The sequence below is a fragment of the Pagrus pagrus genome (assembly GCF_965226575.1).
Source record: "Pagrus pagrus genome assembly, chromosome: 9".
NCBI classification, from domain to species: Eukaryota; Metazoa; Chordata; class Actinopteri; order Spariformes; family Sparidae; genus Pagrus; species Pagrus pagrus.
In genome coordinates, this window is record NC_140193.1 from 15,432,326 (window position 1) to 15,447,467 (window position 15,142).

Sequence of the window (15,142 nt, forward strand, 5' to 3'; positions counted from 1 at the left end):
ACAAATGTATTAGCATCAATATATACTGCAACTAGCAAGTGCAAGTAGGCTACGTAAACTTTGTGCTTCAAGGGTAACCACCAATTTTACACAATATAGTCTGTTTTCAGGTCTTTGGTGGTACTACTGCATATGTGAAAAAGTAGTATAAAGTCTCTTGTGGCTCCAGAGGAAGCTCCATGCAATCTGATACATTGCCTTCAGTGATGTCACTCAGCGGCTAAGATGCATTGTGGGTAATGTAGGCACTTTTTGGAAAGGAGTAGAATGTGTGCAATAAGGGCCCGTGTCCACATAGCATTTTTTTCAGGCAGAAAAGTGCTGGATTTGCTTTTAGGAGTGCTGAGATGAAGTGTTTGTTCGCTGGGAGAAAAAATGCTGCACATGCAGATTTTCTCTATGACATCAACATCTTGAAAACAACCACTGTATGGTCAACACTGTCCCTTTGCGGTTTACTATCCATTTGTTTTTTATTTGATATCGGGACATAAACAAGAAGGTGGGTGCATGACATGATCCATACGAGACAAAAAATTGGTGAATATTATCGCCTAGGCCAGGAAAAAGCAAAAGAACAATTTTGACATCACCAGCACCTTTCAGAAAAGTTAAGAAAAGTAATTTTCAACTTGAAGCACTTGTGCTGCTCCTTTTCTCTGGACGGCTGCCGCAGACGCTCGGTCCTCGTTGGGAACAATTGAAAAAAGATGCTGGCGCTATAAGCTAATCAGTCAACAAGTTGTAAAGTTAGAGTTAGAATAGTTTGTAACTAAAGTTGGCCTGTAAAGATGGACTAGTGAGTAGATGAGTCCCTGGCAACCTCTGTAGTCTCATTGTTTTCGTATTGTTTTCTTTGTTTCGTAGTGTTTTCTTTGTTTTGTTGTTCTTTTGTTGTTGTTCTTTGTTAAGCGTCTTTGAGTATTCAGAAAAGCGCTACATAAGACCAATGTATTATAATTATTATTACTATTATTTAGCCACTTGTTAGCAACCGCTGTTTTAAGACACGTAAGCACTTTATAATTCAATTGACATTTAATGATGTATTTTATGTCGTAGAACATAACTATATCTTCAGCATGTGGTAACCAGTGTTGGGCAAGTTACTTTCAAAATGCAATATATTACACATAACTAGTTACATTAATTTTAAAGTAATATATTATTTTACAATATTACTGTTTGCGTAGAGTAATAAATTACTTATTACACTACTTTTTAGTTTAAAAAAAGCCCAAATAATCTATACAGAACAATTAAATAACCAAGATCTTTTTAAATAAACGAAATGCCTTGGACACAGTGATGAGCAGGTAGACAAAGGATCAAAGTCTGATGTATAATAAGATAGGAATAAATATTTTCAATTGTAGGCTTAGTCATATGAAACACAATAGACCTATACCTTCTATAATGTAGCCAATAATGACATGACAAGACATGCCTTTTTATTTCAGTCCACAGAACAGGGGATGCATGGACATATGTGATTCAAAAATGTCAGTTAAAGTGCACTCGGAGGATTAGGCTTCATCATTAGGCAAACAAAATACAACTCATTTCAGTCATACAGAGACTGAACAAATAATTTATAGGCTTGGCTATAATCAACACATGCAGAGCCTATATAAATATGGTCATGTTGGTGTGGATGGGTTTTTAAAAAAACAACAATAACCGCTTCACTTCGGTCGGTAACGCCAATTGTAATGCGTTACGTGACATAACTGTTGTAAATATATTACTGACATATTTTTAGTAACGCGTTATATTACCCCCTTACTACTTAAAGTAATGTATTACTGTAACACTTTGCTTTAGTAACACTTTACCCTCAACACTGGCAGTAATCACAGACCTAATTTCAGGCATTTTTGAAACCAATTTAAAAAACCCATTGACTTTGAGACGAGGGAACCGGAAGTGCAAAAAATGCTAACTGACTTCCGGGTTTTAGGACTACAAACTATACCACTCTATTGACCAGACCTATCTTTGAGAGGAGCCTTTACACGGTTGTGACGGACACTTAACGGGCTGCTAAGTTCATCAAATATCACTGTCCTTGGCCACATCCTAAGAAAACCAACACATTAAGTAACTTAGTAGAAGTAACCAGACCCCACAGTGCTCCTCTGTCGGCCCCACACGTCACGGAGCAGCTGCTGTACCGCAGGCTGTACCTGCAAGCCGTTTCCATGACAACGCGGTCACAAGTTCCAAACAGCTCCGTGCGCGACAGTTTGACTCTCTGCTCCCAAAATGTACTCAGAGTAAGTACAACGACACAGCTTGTTTTTCTTCTTCTTAAGACTAATTACCACCACTTGTGTTTGATTTCAGGCTAGAACAAATGAACAGCTATCTTTGCTAATCAAAGCTAACGTTCACGTAGTGTGTTGATGTTAATCGCTCGTGCATGCTGTCGTTTACAGTTTACCGTTTTTCTCCCCCATTTTCACCAGAAATTCGTTAGTTCTCATGAGTGACGATCTTCAGTCGACCAAGTCTGGCAAGTAAAACTGTTTATACTGACTTAGTTTAGTTCCTCCATGTTGGTGTCTGTGTATCGTCAGCAGGAAGAATACCTGCGTGGTCCCTGGCCATGGTGGGAAGAAGTTGTTTATATGAAGCATCAAATATAAATTAGTACGTGTGTGGTTTTAACATTGCAGGTGTGAAAACTGGGTACCATGGGCCAAATGGTCATATCTCCCAGATCCCAGGACTGTCCCCAGTTATCAGCACTCTTCCTGAGGAGAAGGCCCGGGGGCGAAGGGTTGGAGTGCTGGAGAGTGATACTGACTATGTCAGACTTGCAAAACAAGGAGGACATAAGGGTAAAGCCACCCTGTTGCCTTTAATATCAGCACACATTCCTCTCGCTCGCACGGAAGTGGCAAAAGTAGACACATTCTTACTCAAACAGATATTTGTGTAAAAAAAAAAGGACTCTGGTAAAAGTAGAAGCACTGATTCAACTTCTTTATTCAGGTTAAAAGTAAGAGTACAGGCTCTGAAATGTACTCAAAGTATAAAAGTAAAAAAACTATCCCACTGAAAGACATTTCTACCGGTCATATATGCAAAGCTTACCAAACCTCACAACATTTTAAAATTATTCAAAGACTATAAAAGGTAGAAATAGTAGGATTTGTCCGAGCTGTTTGTCAACGCAACGGAAAGATAATTGATTGTTGAATCTTATTCCCAGGATATCAAATACCAACGTTGTGGGTTGGTAAAATGTCATAAATAGTCGATCATTCTCCTCAAATGCATTAAAACTAAAGTAACAAGTAACAATATGTCTTAAAATGTAGGGAGTAAAAGTAGAAAGTTGTCAGAAAAATAAATAGTCAAAGTACAGATACCTGAAAAATCTACTTAAGAACAGTAATGAAGTATTTGTACTTAATTCCCACCTCTGCTGGTTAACACATTTAGCCTAAAATGTATTTTTGTCCTTTTTTTTTTTCATCCTTGTTCAACAGGACTTTTGTGGCACGAGGAAACAATCACTTCTAAAGCTTGTCCATACAAACCTCCAGACTGGTTCTGCAATGCATCAGCAGACAATAGCGAACCAAGGTACTTGTAACATTTGTCTTATTATTGTCATGCACTCTGAATTGTTCCCAGTTTATGGTATCAGAAGAACAATTCCACCTCCTTTACTAACACTACTGCTTGCAGCTAGTATACTACTCCTGCCAGTACTGCCACTGTACTGATCCTGCTAGTGCTAATAATCTTACCACACTATTACACATTTGCTGCCATCGCTAGTACCTGCACCTGATACTGCTACAAGCTTGTAACAAGCTTTTAAAGCAAGTACTGTAAAATATAAGGAACAATCAGCCAGAGTTTTACTGTTTTATCTTCAGTATATTTTCCAGCTATCATTAAGTGAAAGATACATTTCATATCCCTATATATTTTTTTCCAACAGTCTAATTAACAGTGAAGAGAAGAAACACCCTGGAGCCTTCCAACAGCTAGAGCCTCCCTTTGGAACTGACAATATGTCAGCCTGGGAGAGGGATGATAGCAGCAGCAATGGCAAAGAGAAGGTAAACAAACAAATGCCAAGCTAATTTAGGAGTAATTTAGCCACACAAGTCGTTGCAATAACAATTAATTTTATCTCTTGGCTTATTCTGTCATGACCCTATGCTTTAAGATGAACTAGAAGGAGTGTGAGTGATGCTGTCATGTTACATCGAGGGCATACTGCCGAATTGAAGCAAGAAACTGATAGATATATATATTTTCTTGGCTGTATTTACGTTCACAAAATAACCATCACACACTGTGGCTTTGTTTTCTGTTCTGCAGAACGATGACATTCTTTCCAACCAGATGGAGAAATTGCAGTCCCCCAATCAATATCATCAGACCAGCAAATTCAAGAGAATGTAAGTTCATATGGTCACAAGATGGTGCTGTTGTTCTGTATAATATTAAGTATGCTGCTGGTACCACAGAATGCATCTTAGATGCAAATAGATTTATTATACACCAGTGATCATAATATGTCAGAGTATAGCAGTCATTTTGAGTGGAAGGAGCTGTGTAAAAGGAGTAAATGGTTACTTGTGTCATCAGTAGAAAGCAGTTACATTACCCTAATACAGATTTAACCTAATCTACCTAATCTATAATCAGTATGATGGATAGCATTATTAATGGATAGGTTCACAGTTTTTCATTACACTGAAACAGCTTTGTGTAATTGTAACTGCTCATACTCGCCATTAAAAGGCCCTGTCCTAATGTGCTTTTAATGTGAGTGATAAGTACTGTTAAGGAACGCGGTTGATTCATGAACCATATGGATTGCCCCCCACTGTTTAGTACGCATGTGAACTGCAGATTAATTGCAAAATGTAACCATCATATGGTTAAATAGAGTTTTATTGCTACTATTGCAGCGGAAAGACAGACAAGACATATGTGTGCTGTGTTTTACTCTGAAGAGAATTGACTGACTGATTTGTAAGCTGGTCATTTTCAGTTTGTTGAAACTTGGCATGCATAGAAGCAGAGTGGGGGTTTCTGGTACAACTTCACCTACTTCCAAGGTACAGAGAAAAAGTCTAAAGAGGTCGAAACTCCATCAATGCTTGTGGTATATAGAACAACTTTATTGTTAGAACAGAGCATCAGGGTCATCATGACACTCATTACCAAACAAGATTTAAATATTTAAATAGGGTAGCTTTACTTAAATGTTGTTTGTTGTTGACTGTAAGCAAAATGCACTGGTTTTACAATGACGTTTTTCTATATACTACTAAGTTTTGCTGCAGTTTTGACCTCTTTAGACTGGGCATGCTTGTCATCATAGTCACTGATTATAAGATTGTGATGTTTATTACAGCTTTGACAATATCTGCTGCCTTCCTGTCAGCTCACAACACCAGTCACTGTTTGCCTGTCAAGCACAGTAGCCTTCAAAGTTGATAGGCCATTACTAGTGTCCTGTAACCCGTCAGATAGTGCTGTGGGCAGGGTATTTAGCAAGACTGAGAACAGTTTCATAATAAAATCACTAAAACTAGAATGGCAGTAGAGCGTATACCTCTGCCAAGGCCCAACAGTCTCCTTTTGTACTCACTTACAGATACAAGCCACATAGATACGCCTGATTTTTTTCATCTAGAGCCATAAGTTAATATCTGAGAAATTAATGAAAAATTCCTGGATCCATCTCTTTTTATCTGGATCTGCACTAAAACTTAATTGAGTCTAATCTGGGCTGAGACTCACCCCCAGTCCAAGTTTTGTGGAAATCTGTACAATAGTTTTTGTGTAATCCTGCTGACAAACCAACCAAGGTTAAAACATGACCTCCTAAATATTAATAAAAAAATTCAATGACATTACTTGATACACCTATGGTGGTGACTTCAGACAGAGAGAGAGGGCTACATCATAGTCGAAGTAGCACATTTAAAAATTGATTTTATACCTTACCCTTTTTTTTCTTATTGCTGATCCAAGAAAATGATCCGATCAGTGATTCAAAAGCTGCACCCCCAATGTAAGATGCAAGAGATATCCACTTGAATTGTCTAACTGGAGTGACTGAAGCCTCATGTTACTTTCATGTAACTGGGGATTTTGCCCCTCATCATTTAAAGTACATTGAAAGCACATTAAAAATGTATCATAGAAAGATTACTAAAAGCAAAACCTGTTTTAATTTACACATGGGCATCGGACTACTCTTATAAGACAGCCTTGAAAAACTGTGAACCTAACCTTTAAGTGTTTTTTACACATAAGATACAGTATATGACTGATACACATCTCAAAATCTGTGTTTAAAAGGGTTTTGTCAATAAATTCTGGACCCTATGTCCCCACGTCAGTGACTAAGCAGAAACACTCATGGGCAGACTGCATGCTAATTTCAAAAAGCATACAGAGCGATGGCTTTCAGGGGAATGTGAACGTTCACCTGTTTGCTTTGGCTCACATCTGGTCACAGCAGTGTTCCTTTACGGAAATGTCAATGACTTGTCCAAACCTGAAATAACCTCACATAAAATGCTACCAGAGAAAAGACAATAAAGACTGTGGTCGGGGTGTATGAATTGTTTTGATACTGCACGTCAACAAGTCCTCAAAGGATCAACTCCAAAAAAAGTTATCTCCAGTCCTCCAGTCATATTTATTATAATAGGCAAAAACAGAATCAATAATTTGCGTCATTGCTGTGCCGTGATGAGCTCTCCTTTGTATATTGACTTTGGGAGTCAACAGAACAGAGAGTCCTGAAACAAGCGTGACTGAGTGAGTGAAAATTATAATTTCACACACTTCCTTTGCTTTATTTGAAGATGAGAAATCAAAACCTAAGATTAAATGCCTTTTTATGGTTTTATTAGATAGGACAGCTTAGACAGATGAGAGAGGAGGAATGACTGCAGCAAACGGCCACAGGTCTAATTCGAACCTATGCTCTACTTACTGAGCTAAGGGGTGCCTCTAAATGTTTTTATTATTATTATTATTATTATTATTATTATTATTGGCCTTCCATGGCTTTATTTGAAAGCACAGCTGTAAGAGTGACAGGAAATGGGATGGGGGAGGGGGGGGGGGGGTGCTGGGGGACATGCAGCAAAGGGCCACAGGTTGGATTTGAACCCTGGGCTGCTGTGGTGAGGACACAGCCTCTGTTCATGGGGTGAACTCTGTTCATGGGGTGCCCATAAATTACATGGTGGACTGTTTTCCAGAGTTGGTTGTTAACTTTGGCAAGATGAAGAGAAAACTGACAATTGTAAATACCTGTTGTTGACTCTATGTGGTAGGATGGAAGAAGATTTTGTAATGAGTAGCCAGAGTTTGTCTGAACCAAAATCTCAGAAGGGTTAGGTACATAATTAATGTTTAAACTGTGTCTGTGCTATTCTCTCTGTTTATCTAATAGGCACTTTGGGGCAATGACAAAACAGAACATTAGATTTGTTTGTCATTTAAATTTTAATAAATCTTCAAAAATGAACCAGCTACTTGGAACCTCCACAACTTTAAGCAAAAATGGTGTCAGTAATGTACACTCTCATATTGCCCTGCACCACCCGTGTAATCTAGTTTGATTTCCTAAAAAAGCTTTCAAAAAATTGTCTTTCCATCACATCTAGCCTTAATGTCTCTGTTGTTCTAAGAGTTTTTGACAAGAGACCAGCTCCTGTCGACATGTCGAAGCTGATGAGCTTTGGTTATGCAGAAGACAACAAACCAATAGCCAACGCTGATTTGTCAAGTAAGTAGCACAGCGTATTCCTGATATAAATGATTTCCTTTCTTGCTTTTTTTTAAATCATGCCATCGAAATTCACCTCCATTATAATAAAAGGAAAGTTCACCAGCACATTAGTTTTGTATGACCCAATAAGTGAATATACTGCAGTATATAATGAAATGATGGCCACAAAATTTGATGTGTGAAATTTTTATATTTCAGCCATTAAGAATTTATGTGTGATTATAAGTCAATGATGTGATAACGCTTTGTTGAATGACTCATGCTAGTATATATTCCTATGTCAACAGATTAGAAGACTGCCAGTGCATCGGGAAAAAGGATGTCTAAACTCAAATGCTTCCAACAGGATAGTTGCCATCCTCTCCTCTAACAACAAATTGTTTCTCTACACCTTCATGCTGAGCCACATCAAGCGTTTTCCTTTGTTTCAATTGTTTTGTCATGTCAGATGTATTACTCAAGTGTGAAAGTGCTTCATTGAATTAAAGCTAAGGCCTGTTATTTATTGTGCCTGTTAGCGGTGCCTCATTAACTGTCTTCCTTAGGCACCAGTAACTTGTGTTATGTTTTCTGCAGTGTCTGTAACTCTAAAGGCGGCTTTAATGAATAAAAGTTTGATTATTTAAATAAAATCAAAGTTATTCAGATGTTTTAATTTTTTTCCCATATACTAATAACTGTATAGGCTGAAATTTGAATATTAGCTGATATACCATAATATTGTCACATTAGAGCAGCATTTTCTGGCACACACCAAAAGTGTATTATTGCTCTTAAAGGTGCAGTTTGTAAGAATTTTAATTCAAAAATGAACTAAAACTGTCAACAGAATGTGAAGAAATGAGAAAAGTTATGTCGAACTCGCCTATGTAATGTGTTGCAGAGATATTTACCAAAGTTAGCATGCTAACCAGCTAGCCATGGCCTGTCCTTTTCATAATACCACACCACTCAGTCTGGATCGCTAGCTGCACAGCTAACTGAGCTAACTAGCTGCTTCATTGAATTAAAGCTAGGGCCTGTTATTTATTGTGCCTGTTAGCGGTGCCTCATTAACTGTCTTCCTTAGGCACCAGTAACTCGTGTTATGTTTTTTGCAGTGTCTGTAACTCTAAAGGCGGCTTTAATGAATAAAAGTTTGATTATTTAAATAAAATCAAAGTTATTCAGATGGTTTAATTTTTTTCCCATATACTAAAAAATGTATAGGCTGAAATTTGAATATTATCTGATCTACCATAATATTGTCACATTAGAGCAGCATTTTCTGGCACACACCAAAAGTGTATTATTGCTCTTAAAAGGTGCAGTATGTAAGAATTTTAATTCAAAAATGAACTAAAACTGTCAACAGAATGTGAAGAAATGAGAAAAGTTATGTCGAACTCACCTATGTAATGTGTTGCAGAGATATTTACCGAAGTTAGCATGCTAACCAGCTAGCCCTGGCCTGTCCTTTTCATAATACCACACCACTCAGTCTGGATCGCTAGCTGCACAGCTAACTGAGCTAACTAGCTAAGGGTAGATTAGAAGCAGTTGGCGCATATTCTGGTGTTATGACACCATATTCCATGAATTCTAGTGGTCACCAATTCTTATATATTGCACCTTTAAAGGCTGCATTCACCCAAAAATGTCCACAAAACATTTCTGGAGCTTCACAGCATAAAAAGTGTTGCAGCAATCTCCTAAACAACAAAGTAGTTGGGGACTTTTTAAAAAAAATTAAAAATAATGATAATAAAAAAATAAATAAAACCCAAATGGCTCCATACAGCTTGTCAGGCATAATCCTAGCCTAGTCTTAGTTATTTACTTTTTTTTTTTTTTTTTTTAAAGAACATATATAAATCGCATTTTAGATGTCGTTATATCATCTCATGAACATATGAATACATAAAAAAAAGTGTTACAACTCTTCAAGGGTCTTCTTGCAGGGATGACTCAATCATGTCTGTTGGTTTTACATTAAGCTCTGTTCGTCATTGCTGTGACATTCCCATGTATTGCATGTCAAAGTCAAATGTCAGTGTTCTTTGGGATAGCTGTAAGTTACAGCATTGCAACTTCATTGGCTTCAGATTGGCTACGGTTAAGACTCTCCACCTTGACCCCACCTCTGGTGTTGCAAGGTTCAGTCACAACAGTCACGTAAGTTGTTTTCATAGCCGCTGGTGGGGTTTTGTTTTTGAAGGTGCAATGAGATTTGGAAGCTGCCAATCATTGTTTTCATGTGATTGATCTCGCTCTGTTTGTCTGGGGCGGGTGGATGTTTTTGTCAGAGTGAGCACAGGTGCTACTCCTCTCTCTGGAACCAATCAGTGGCAAGTTCAGATGTCAACGCTATATTAGCTGAGCAGTCAGGCTATAACTCTTATTCAAAAACAGCTGGGAAGCGTATTTGGAAGTTTTAACAGCAGAGAAACTTTGGAAGACATCTTAAACTGAATTTTAAAGCAACTCCTACAGCCATGGCACCAATTTTACTCAACTGCATGGGGAATGACCACAGCGAGTACATCAAGTAAGTATTTGGGAACTTCAACTAAGTTTTGAATTGACTGTTTTTCTTGTTCCTCTTCAAAATCCAATATGTGGTTCTCCACTCAAAGCATATACTCATGAATCACTTGAACAATCTGTCTCTTTATTAATGTGCTGTACTATATTGCTCTTAGAGAATCTGTCCAAGTCAAAAACCCCTACTTGGACACCATGGAGGAAGATATTCTCTACCACTTCAGCTTGAGCACCAAGACTCACAACCTTCCAGAAATGTTCGGAGATATTAAGGTTTGTGAATTGCTAATTTTAAAAATACTGAACTTAGGTTTACAATTTCAAAAGTTAGAAGACGAAACTCATTAGCTCTCTATCTCTGCTTCCCATAGTTTGTGTGTGTTGGTGGCAGCGCGAATCGAATGAAGGCTTTCGCCCAGTTCATCCACCAGGAGCTGAAACTGTCTGGAAACCCAGAGGAACTCAGAGACATCTGCGAGGGAACTGATCGTTACTGCATGTATAAAGTGGGGCCAGTGCTCTCTATCAGTGTAAGTATTACATCATCAGTGACATTTACTGTCCTAGAAGCCTATTGCATGACTGTTTTTTTTAAAGTAATTTCCATCCTGATCTTGTTTCCATCACAGCACGGCATGGGAGTTCCTTCCATCTCCATCATGCTGCATGAGCTCATCAAACTGCTGCACCATGCTCAGTGCCGTGATGTGGTCCTGTTTCGCCTCGGAACATCTGGTGGAGTCGGTAAGCAAGTGGTCCTTTCCCTAAATCTCTATCATTATCCTGGCTCTCCATTAAACAAATAGATTTACTTTTCTGCCTGGTCTCGTCTCTAGGTCTGGCCCCAGGGACGGTGGTGGTCACGGACAAAGCGGTGGACTACTCCTTCCGCCCCCAGTTTGAGCAGGTGGTTCTGGGTAAAGTCATCACCAGGAGCACTGAGCTGGACGAGGGAGTGGCCAACGAGCTTCTGCAGTGCTCCTCAGAGCTTCAAAACATTCCCACAGTGATCGGAAACACCATGTGCACCCATGACTTCTATGAAGGTATGAACATCTTGCACACTCATCCCACATGAGGCATATAGGTCAAAACAAGTTCAGGTAGTGATAATCCTGTGCTGTGTCTCTCTAGGTCAAGGCAGACTGGACGGAGCTCTGTGCTCCTTCTCTCATGAAGAAAAACTGGAGTATCTGAGGAAAGCTTACGAGGCCGGAGTGAGGAATATTGAAATGGAGTCCACAGTGTTTGCTGCTATGTGCCGCGTCTGTGGCCTTAAAGGTATGCTTTTTGTTACTTCTACATCCTTTAATTAATAAACTTCAATGTTGGTTAATAAAGACATAAGCCTTACAGAATTCAGAGTAGATGCACCTGTATCAATTCTACTGATTTAATGTGACCCAATGACGTCCAATACAAGGACCAGGTGGCACACTATGTGACTGATAATCTCCTTTTTTATCTCCAGCGGCTGTCATCTGTGTTGCGTTGCTAAACCGCTTCGATGGAGACCAGATCACCTCCTCTCATGATGTTCTGGTGGAGTACCAGCAGAGACCCCAAGTGCTGGTGTCTCACTTCATCAAGAAACGGCTGGGACTTGTTGTCTAAGACCCCCACATCTCCCAAATAGAGTGTAAATAGCTTTGACTGATATGTGTATATGTATAGTGTATGTACTGTACTTAACATGTTAATATGTGCATTAGACTCTTATTTAAAAAGTTATTTAGATTTGTCTGATTTCTGATATAAATATGTAAGTATGTGTTGTAAATTTTAATATTTAATACTCTGGTACTTCTGTAAAGTGATGTTAATTTTCCAAAAAGACGTGTTCTGTATGTTGATTTTAATATTTGACTCTGCCAAGAAAGTCCAAAGTTTTGACATCTAGTAGTTTATTTGTTCAGACTGACGTTCGAAAAATGTACAACTGATTAACTTTTGGTGGTGCTACAAGTCTTTGACTAAGACAATAATCATTTTAGATATAACAAGACATTTCCAAAATCTAAAGGGGGTGTTTGCAGAATCAAGAAACCCACTTCACATTTTGAATGACTGGAACAAAACTCTTTTGGTTTCACACCCACGTAAATCTGTAACACGTCAGGAAATTATTCACTTCTAGTCAAGGTTTGCAATCTGTTGGTGGCCTTTTGTTTTAAAGGTTTTTTCTCTTGTATTTCCTTGAGTAATTTCTCTTATGATACAAGAAGATTGTGACGAAAATGTACTGTCTGTATTTTACATGTATTTTAGTGGTGATTGTGTTATCAAATGATAACATTTAGTAGCTTCTGCCATACAGTCTTGTTTATGCAAATACAAACTTTATGAATGTTACATAAGCAGTCAATAAATATTGATGAATGTGGAGATACATGTATATTATGACCAGAGATTCTGTATGATACTGTGTTTTTCTCATGAGGTGCTGTAGACAATAAAAGTTTATAATAGCATTGTACTGTGTCACTTGATGGTCAATACTGTTGATGTTGTGTAGCATTTTGCTTTTACACAAAGTGAAATATCTTTTTTACATTTAATTCAATGTTATATACCAGAACAAGGGTTGTTGTGATGCCAAACAAGCGTCTGGTCAGAACTTGAGTACGGATGAGGTATCTCGTCTAGGTGGTTTTGGAGGCTTTATAACACTCAGAACCTCTTTGGCATAATGACTGTGGTGCAGACCAGCCTCCCTCAGAGCCTGCTCAACTCGGACCCTTGGATCGGACACAATCTGGAAAAGTAAAAAAAAAAAAAGAAGAAGAAATAAATAAATAAACCCACTATGTTACCATTCTTTGTTTTTATGGTTAACACTTGAAACAAGATGAATCACTCATCCTTTATAGTTTGGTATTTGAGGAGAACGTTTGTGCAGTTTGACAATCATTAGTCATTGCCTGTGTTGCATAATAACCAAAATCTAACCTCTACAGTGATGACAAAACCTCCCACACAGAGACTCTAAAGTTCACTGACTGACTGACTGTGTGGCCTTGAGATCAAGGCCATCTATAAAGTTCTCTGAGATTAGAACAAATATTGTCTGACCAGCCAACCACCTTGCATAATTTCCCCCCAATTCACTGTGTCAGTCTCACACAAGAGGAGAATAAACAGAGTCGGCAAAAGTACACACATTTTTTACTCAAGTAGAAGTACAAATGTATAGAAAGGACTCTGGTTAAAGTAGAAGTACTAATTCAACTTCTTTACTCAAGTAAAAGTAATGAAGTACAGGCTCTGAAAGACTCTATGAGAGATTCTATGCAAAGCTAACTGAACCTCACACCATATTAATATGATTCAAAGACTATTAAACTTAAAGGTAGAATCAGTAGGATTCGTCCCAGCTGTTCCTAAACACACCAGTAAGATAATGATTGTTGAGTCTCATTCCCAGGATGTCAAATACCGACATTTTGGGTTGGTAAAGCGTCCCGAGCAGCAACAACTGAGCAAATAAGAAAATCCAGGCAGAGGGCTGCAGGGTCTCTACAGATACAAGACACTAACGCGCCTTTTCTCCCCGTCCGAGTCTCCCTCTCTGTCTGTTTCTGTCTTGCAACATCGGCCGTGTGATATGCACTGATTATCACAAAAGAAATTAGTCTTGTGATGTTGGGAAGGCAGCATCCAATGACGCAAAATAAAAAATAATGGCTAATTCCCCTAAAATGCATTAAAACTAAAGTAGGGAGCCTGTTTTGAAAATGTAAGTGGTAGAAAGTGCAGATATTCGTGTTAAAATGAACGGGTAAATACCTGAAAAATCTACTTAAGTAAAGTAACAAAAAATGTGTATTTTGTTACTTCCCACCTCTGCCTGTAAATGGCTAAATTAACATCAAGGAAACTGGGGAAAAAGGCCTTTGCAGGCTTAATATATTCACAGCATAGATAAGGAGTTTGGGACAACTGACCGTGCAGCCAAAGGGTAGAGCGTTTGTAATCATACAAAGCTAAAGGTTAGAGGAGGGTCGATGTTATCCTGCCTCACCTGTGTGTCTGTGTACGTGTTAATACTGTAGAGAGGTCTTTGGAGCTCAAACTCCTTTACATTCAAGTGTCGACTCCTCCAAGCCTCTGTATCTGCCATCATCCTCTCTGGGTCTGCCTCTGCCACCACACCGATCTAATTAATAAGAAAAAAAGCATTTAATACAGTGATAACACACAACTGTCTTTATACACACAGCCATAAGGTGGCAGTGATGCTTCGACTCAGATAAGGATGAGTCAAGTCTTCCCTTGAGGGTCATTTGAGTCGATAGAGAAAATCAGAGTGGTTGAAAAGGTTAAGAGCAGATAACGATCCACCTGCTTTCTGAGAACTTCCAGACGATCCTGCTTCTCTTCTTCTTCTTTCTGCCGCTCAAGCTCCTGGGCCTCTATCTCCTCCCTTCGCCTCTGCAACATATCTGCCCGAAACTGCACCCTAGAGGGAGCGCAGAGGGTGTGAACATCAGACCTGAGCAGCCCCTCTCATCCTCTGCCTCTGCCACCGCCACAACCAACGTTACCTATCACTCCTGACACAGCAGGCCTCCGGGCTGTGGAGGGTTTTATGGAGCTGCCAGAGTGCGGCTGCTCTCCCATCATCTGTTTTTATCTCTTTCTCAGCCCCCCATGAGTCAACACCATTATCTGGTATTAATGCCAGTCTCTGTGAGTGTCTGCAGAGAAATGCTAAGCGAACCACACCAAACGGGATATGTTTTAAAAGCAGAGTAACTGAACAGCTACAAACTGCCTTCTCTGAGTGAAACAGTGATGTACTGGCACACTCTGGAGCACACTTCCACATCA

The 15,142-nt window shown here is 38.9% G+C and overlaps 4 protein-coding genes across 7 annotated transcripts in view; 2 read left to right on the top strand and 2 right to left on the bottom strand.

Moving 5' to 3' along the window:
- The window catches only part of LOC311262483 (activin receptor type-1-like), a 45,128-nt gene extending 32,219 nt beyond the window's left edge, over window positions 1–12,909 (bottom strand). The window contains exon 1 of the mRNA XM_084361871.1: window positions 12,886–12,909. The gene's annotated coding sequence lies outside the window, so the exon portion shown is untranslated. The remainder of the gene's footprint in view (window positions 1–12,885) is intronic.
- LOC311262486 (uncharacterized protein C7orf57 homolog) lies at window positions 2,031–8,306 on the top strand. Of its 2 annotated transcripts, XM_084361876.1 has the most exons (8): window positions 2,035–2,276; window positions 2,469–2,515; window positions 2,679–2,843; window positions 3,498–3,594; window positions 3,959–4,079; window positions 4,345–4,424; window positions 7,689–7,786; window positions 8,077–8,306. In XM_084361876.1, exons 1-8 carry the CDS (start codon window positions 2,266–2,268, stop codon window positions 8,079–8,081), a joined length of 624 nt encoding a protein of 207 aa, XP_084218002.1. In that variant the 5' UTR covers window positions 2,035–2,265; the 3' UTR covers window positions 8,082–8,306. The 2 variants fall into 2 exon arrangements, with proteins under 2 accessions (XP_084218003.1, XP_084218002.1); XM_084361877.1 differs by lacking the exon at window positions 8,077–8,306 and having other exon boundaries at window positions 2,031–2,276; window positions 7,691–7,780.
- upp2 (uridine phosphorylase 2) lies at window positions 8,394–12,783 on the top strand. Its single transcript, XM_084361875.1, has 7 exons — window positions 8,394–10,316; window positions 10,471–10,585; window positions 10,684–10,842; window positions 10,942–11,056; window positions 11,149–11,358; window positions 11,447–11,593; window positions 11,784–12,783. Exons 1-7 carry the CDS (start codon window positions 10,264–10,266, stop codon window positions 11,924–11,926), a joined length of 942 nt encoding a protein of 313 aa, XP_084218001.1. The 5' UTR covers window positions 8,394–10,263; the 3' UTR covers window positions 11,927–12,783.
- Window positions 12,853–15,142, bottom strand: part of LOC311262484 (coiled-coil domain-containing protein 148-like) — a 34,033-nt gene continuing 31,743 nt past the window's right edge. For all 3 annotated transcript variants that reach the window (XM_084361872.1, XM_084361873.1, XM_084361874.1), the window contains 3 exons: window positions 14,654–14,771; window positions 14,334–14,468; window positions 12,853–13,067 (listed from right to left, as the gene is read on the bottom strand). In XM_084361872.1, the coding sequence (XP_084217998.1) occupies window positions 12,924–13,067; window positions 14,334–14,468; window positions 14,654–14,771 (397 nt within the window). In that variant the 3' untranslated portion in view covers window positions 12,853–12,923. The remainder of the gene's footprint in view (window positions 13,068–14,333; window positions 14,469–14,653; window positions 14,772–15,142) is intronic.

Bases quoted from the DNA above. Each gene is read 5' to 3' on its own strand.
- LOC311262486 (XM_084361876.1), top strand. The intron at 2,844-3,497 runs GTAAAGCCACCC...CTTGTTCAACAG, and splicing joins AAAACAAGGAGGACATAAGG to GACTTTTGTGGCACGAGGAA. The intron at 3,595-3,958 runs GTACTTGTAACA...TTTTTCCAACAG, and splicing joins GCAGACAATAGCGAACCAAG to TCTAATTAACAGTGAAGAGA.
- upp2 (XM_084361875.1), top strand. From the start codon at position 10,264: ATGGCACCAATTTTACTCAACTGCATGGGGAATGACCACAGCGAGTAC. The intron at 10,843-10,941 runs GTAAGTATTACA...TTTCCATCACAG, and splicing joins GGCCAGTGCTCTCTATCAGT to CACGGCATGGGAGTTCCTTC. The intron at 11,359-11,446 runs GTATGAACATCT...GTGTCTCTCTAG, and splicing joins CACCCATGACTTCTATGAAG to GTCAAGGCAGACTGGACGGA.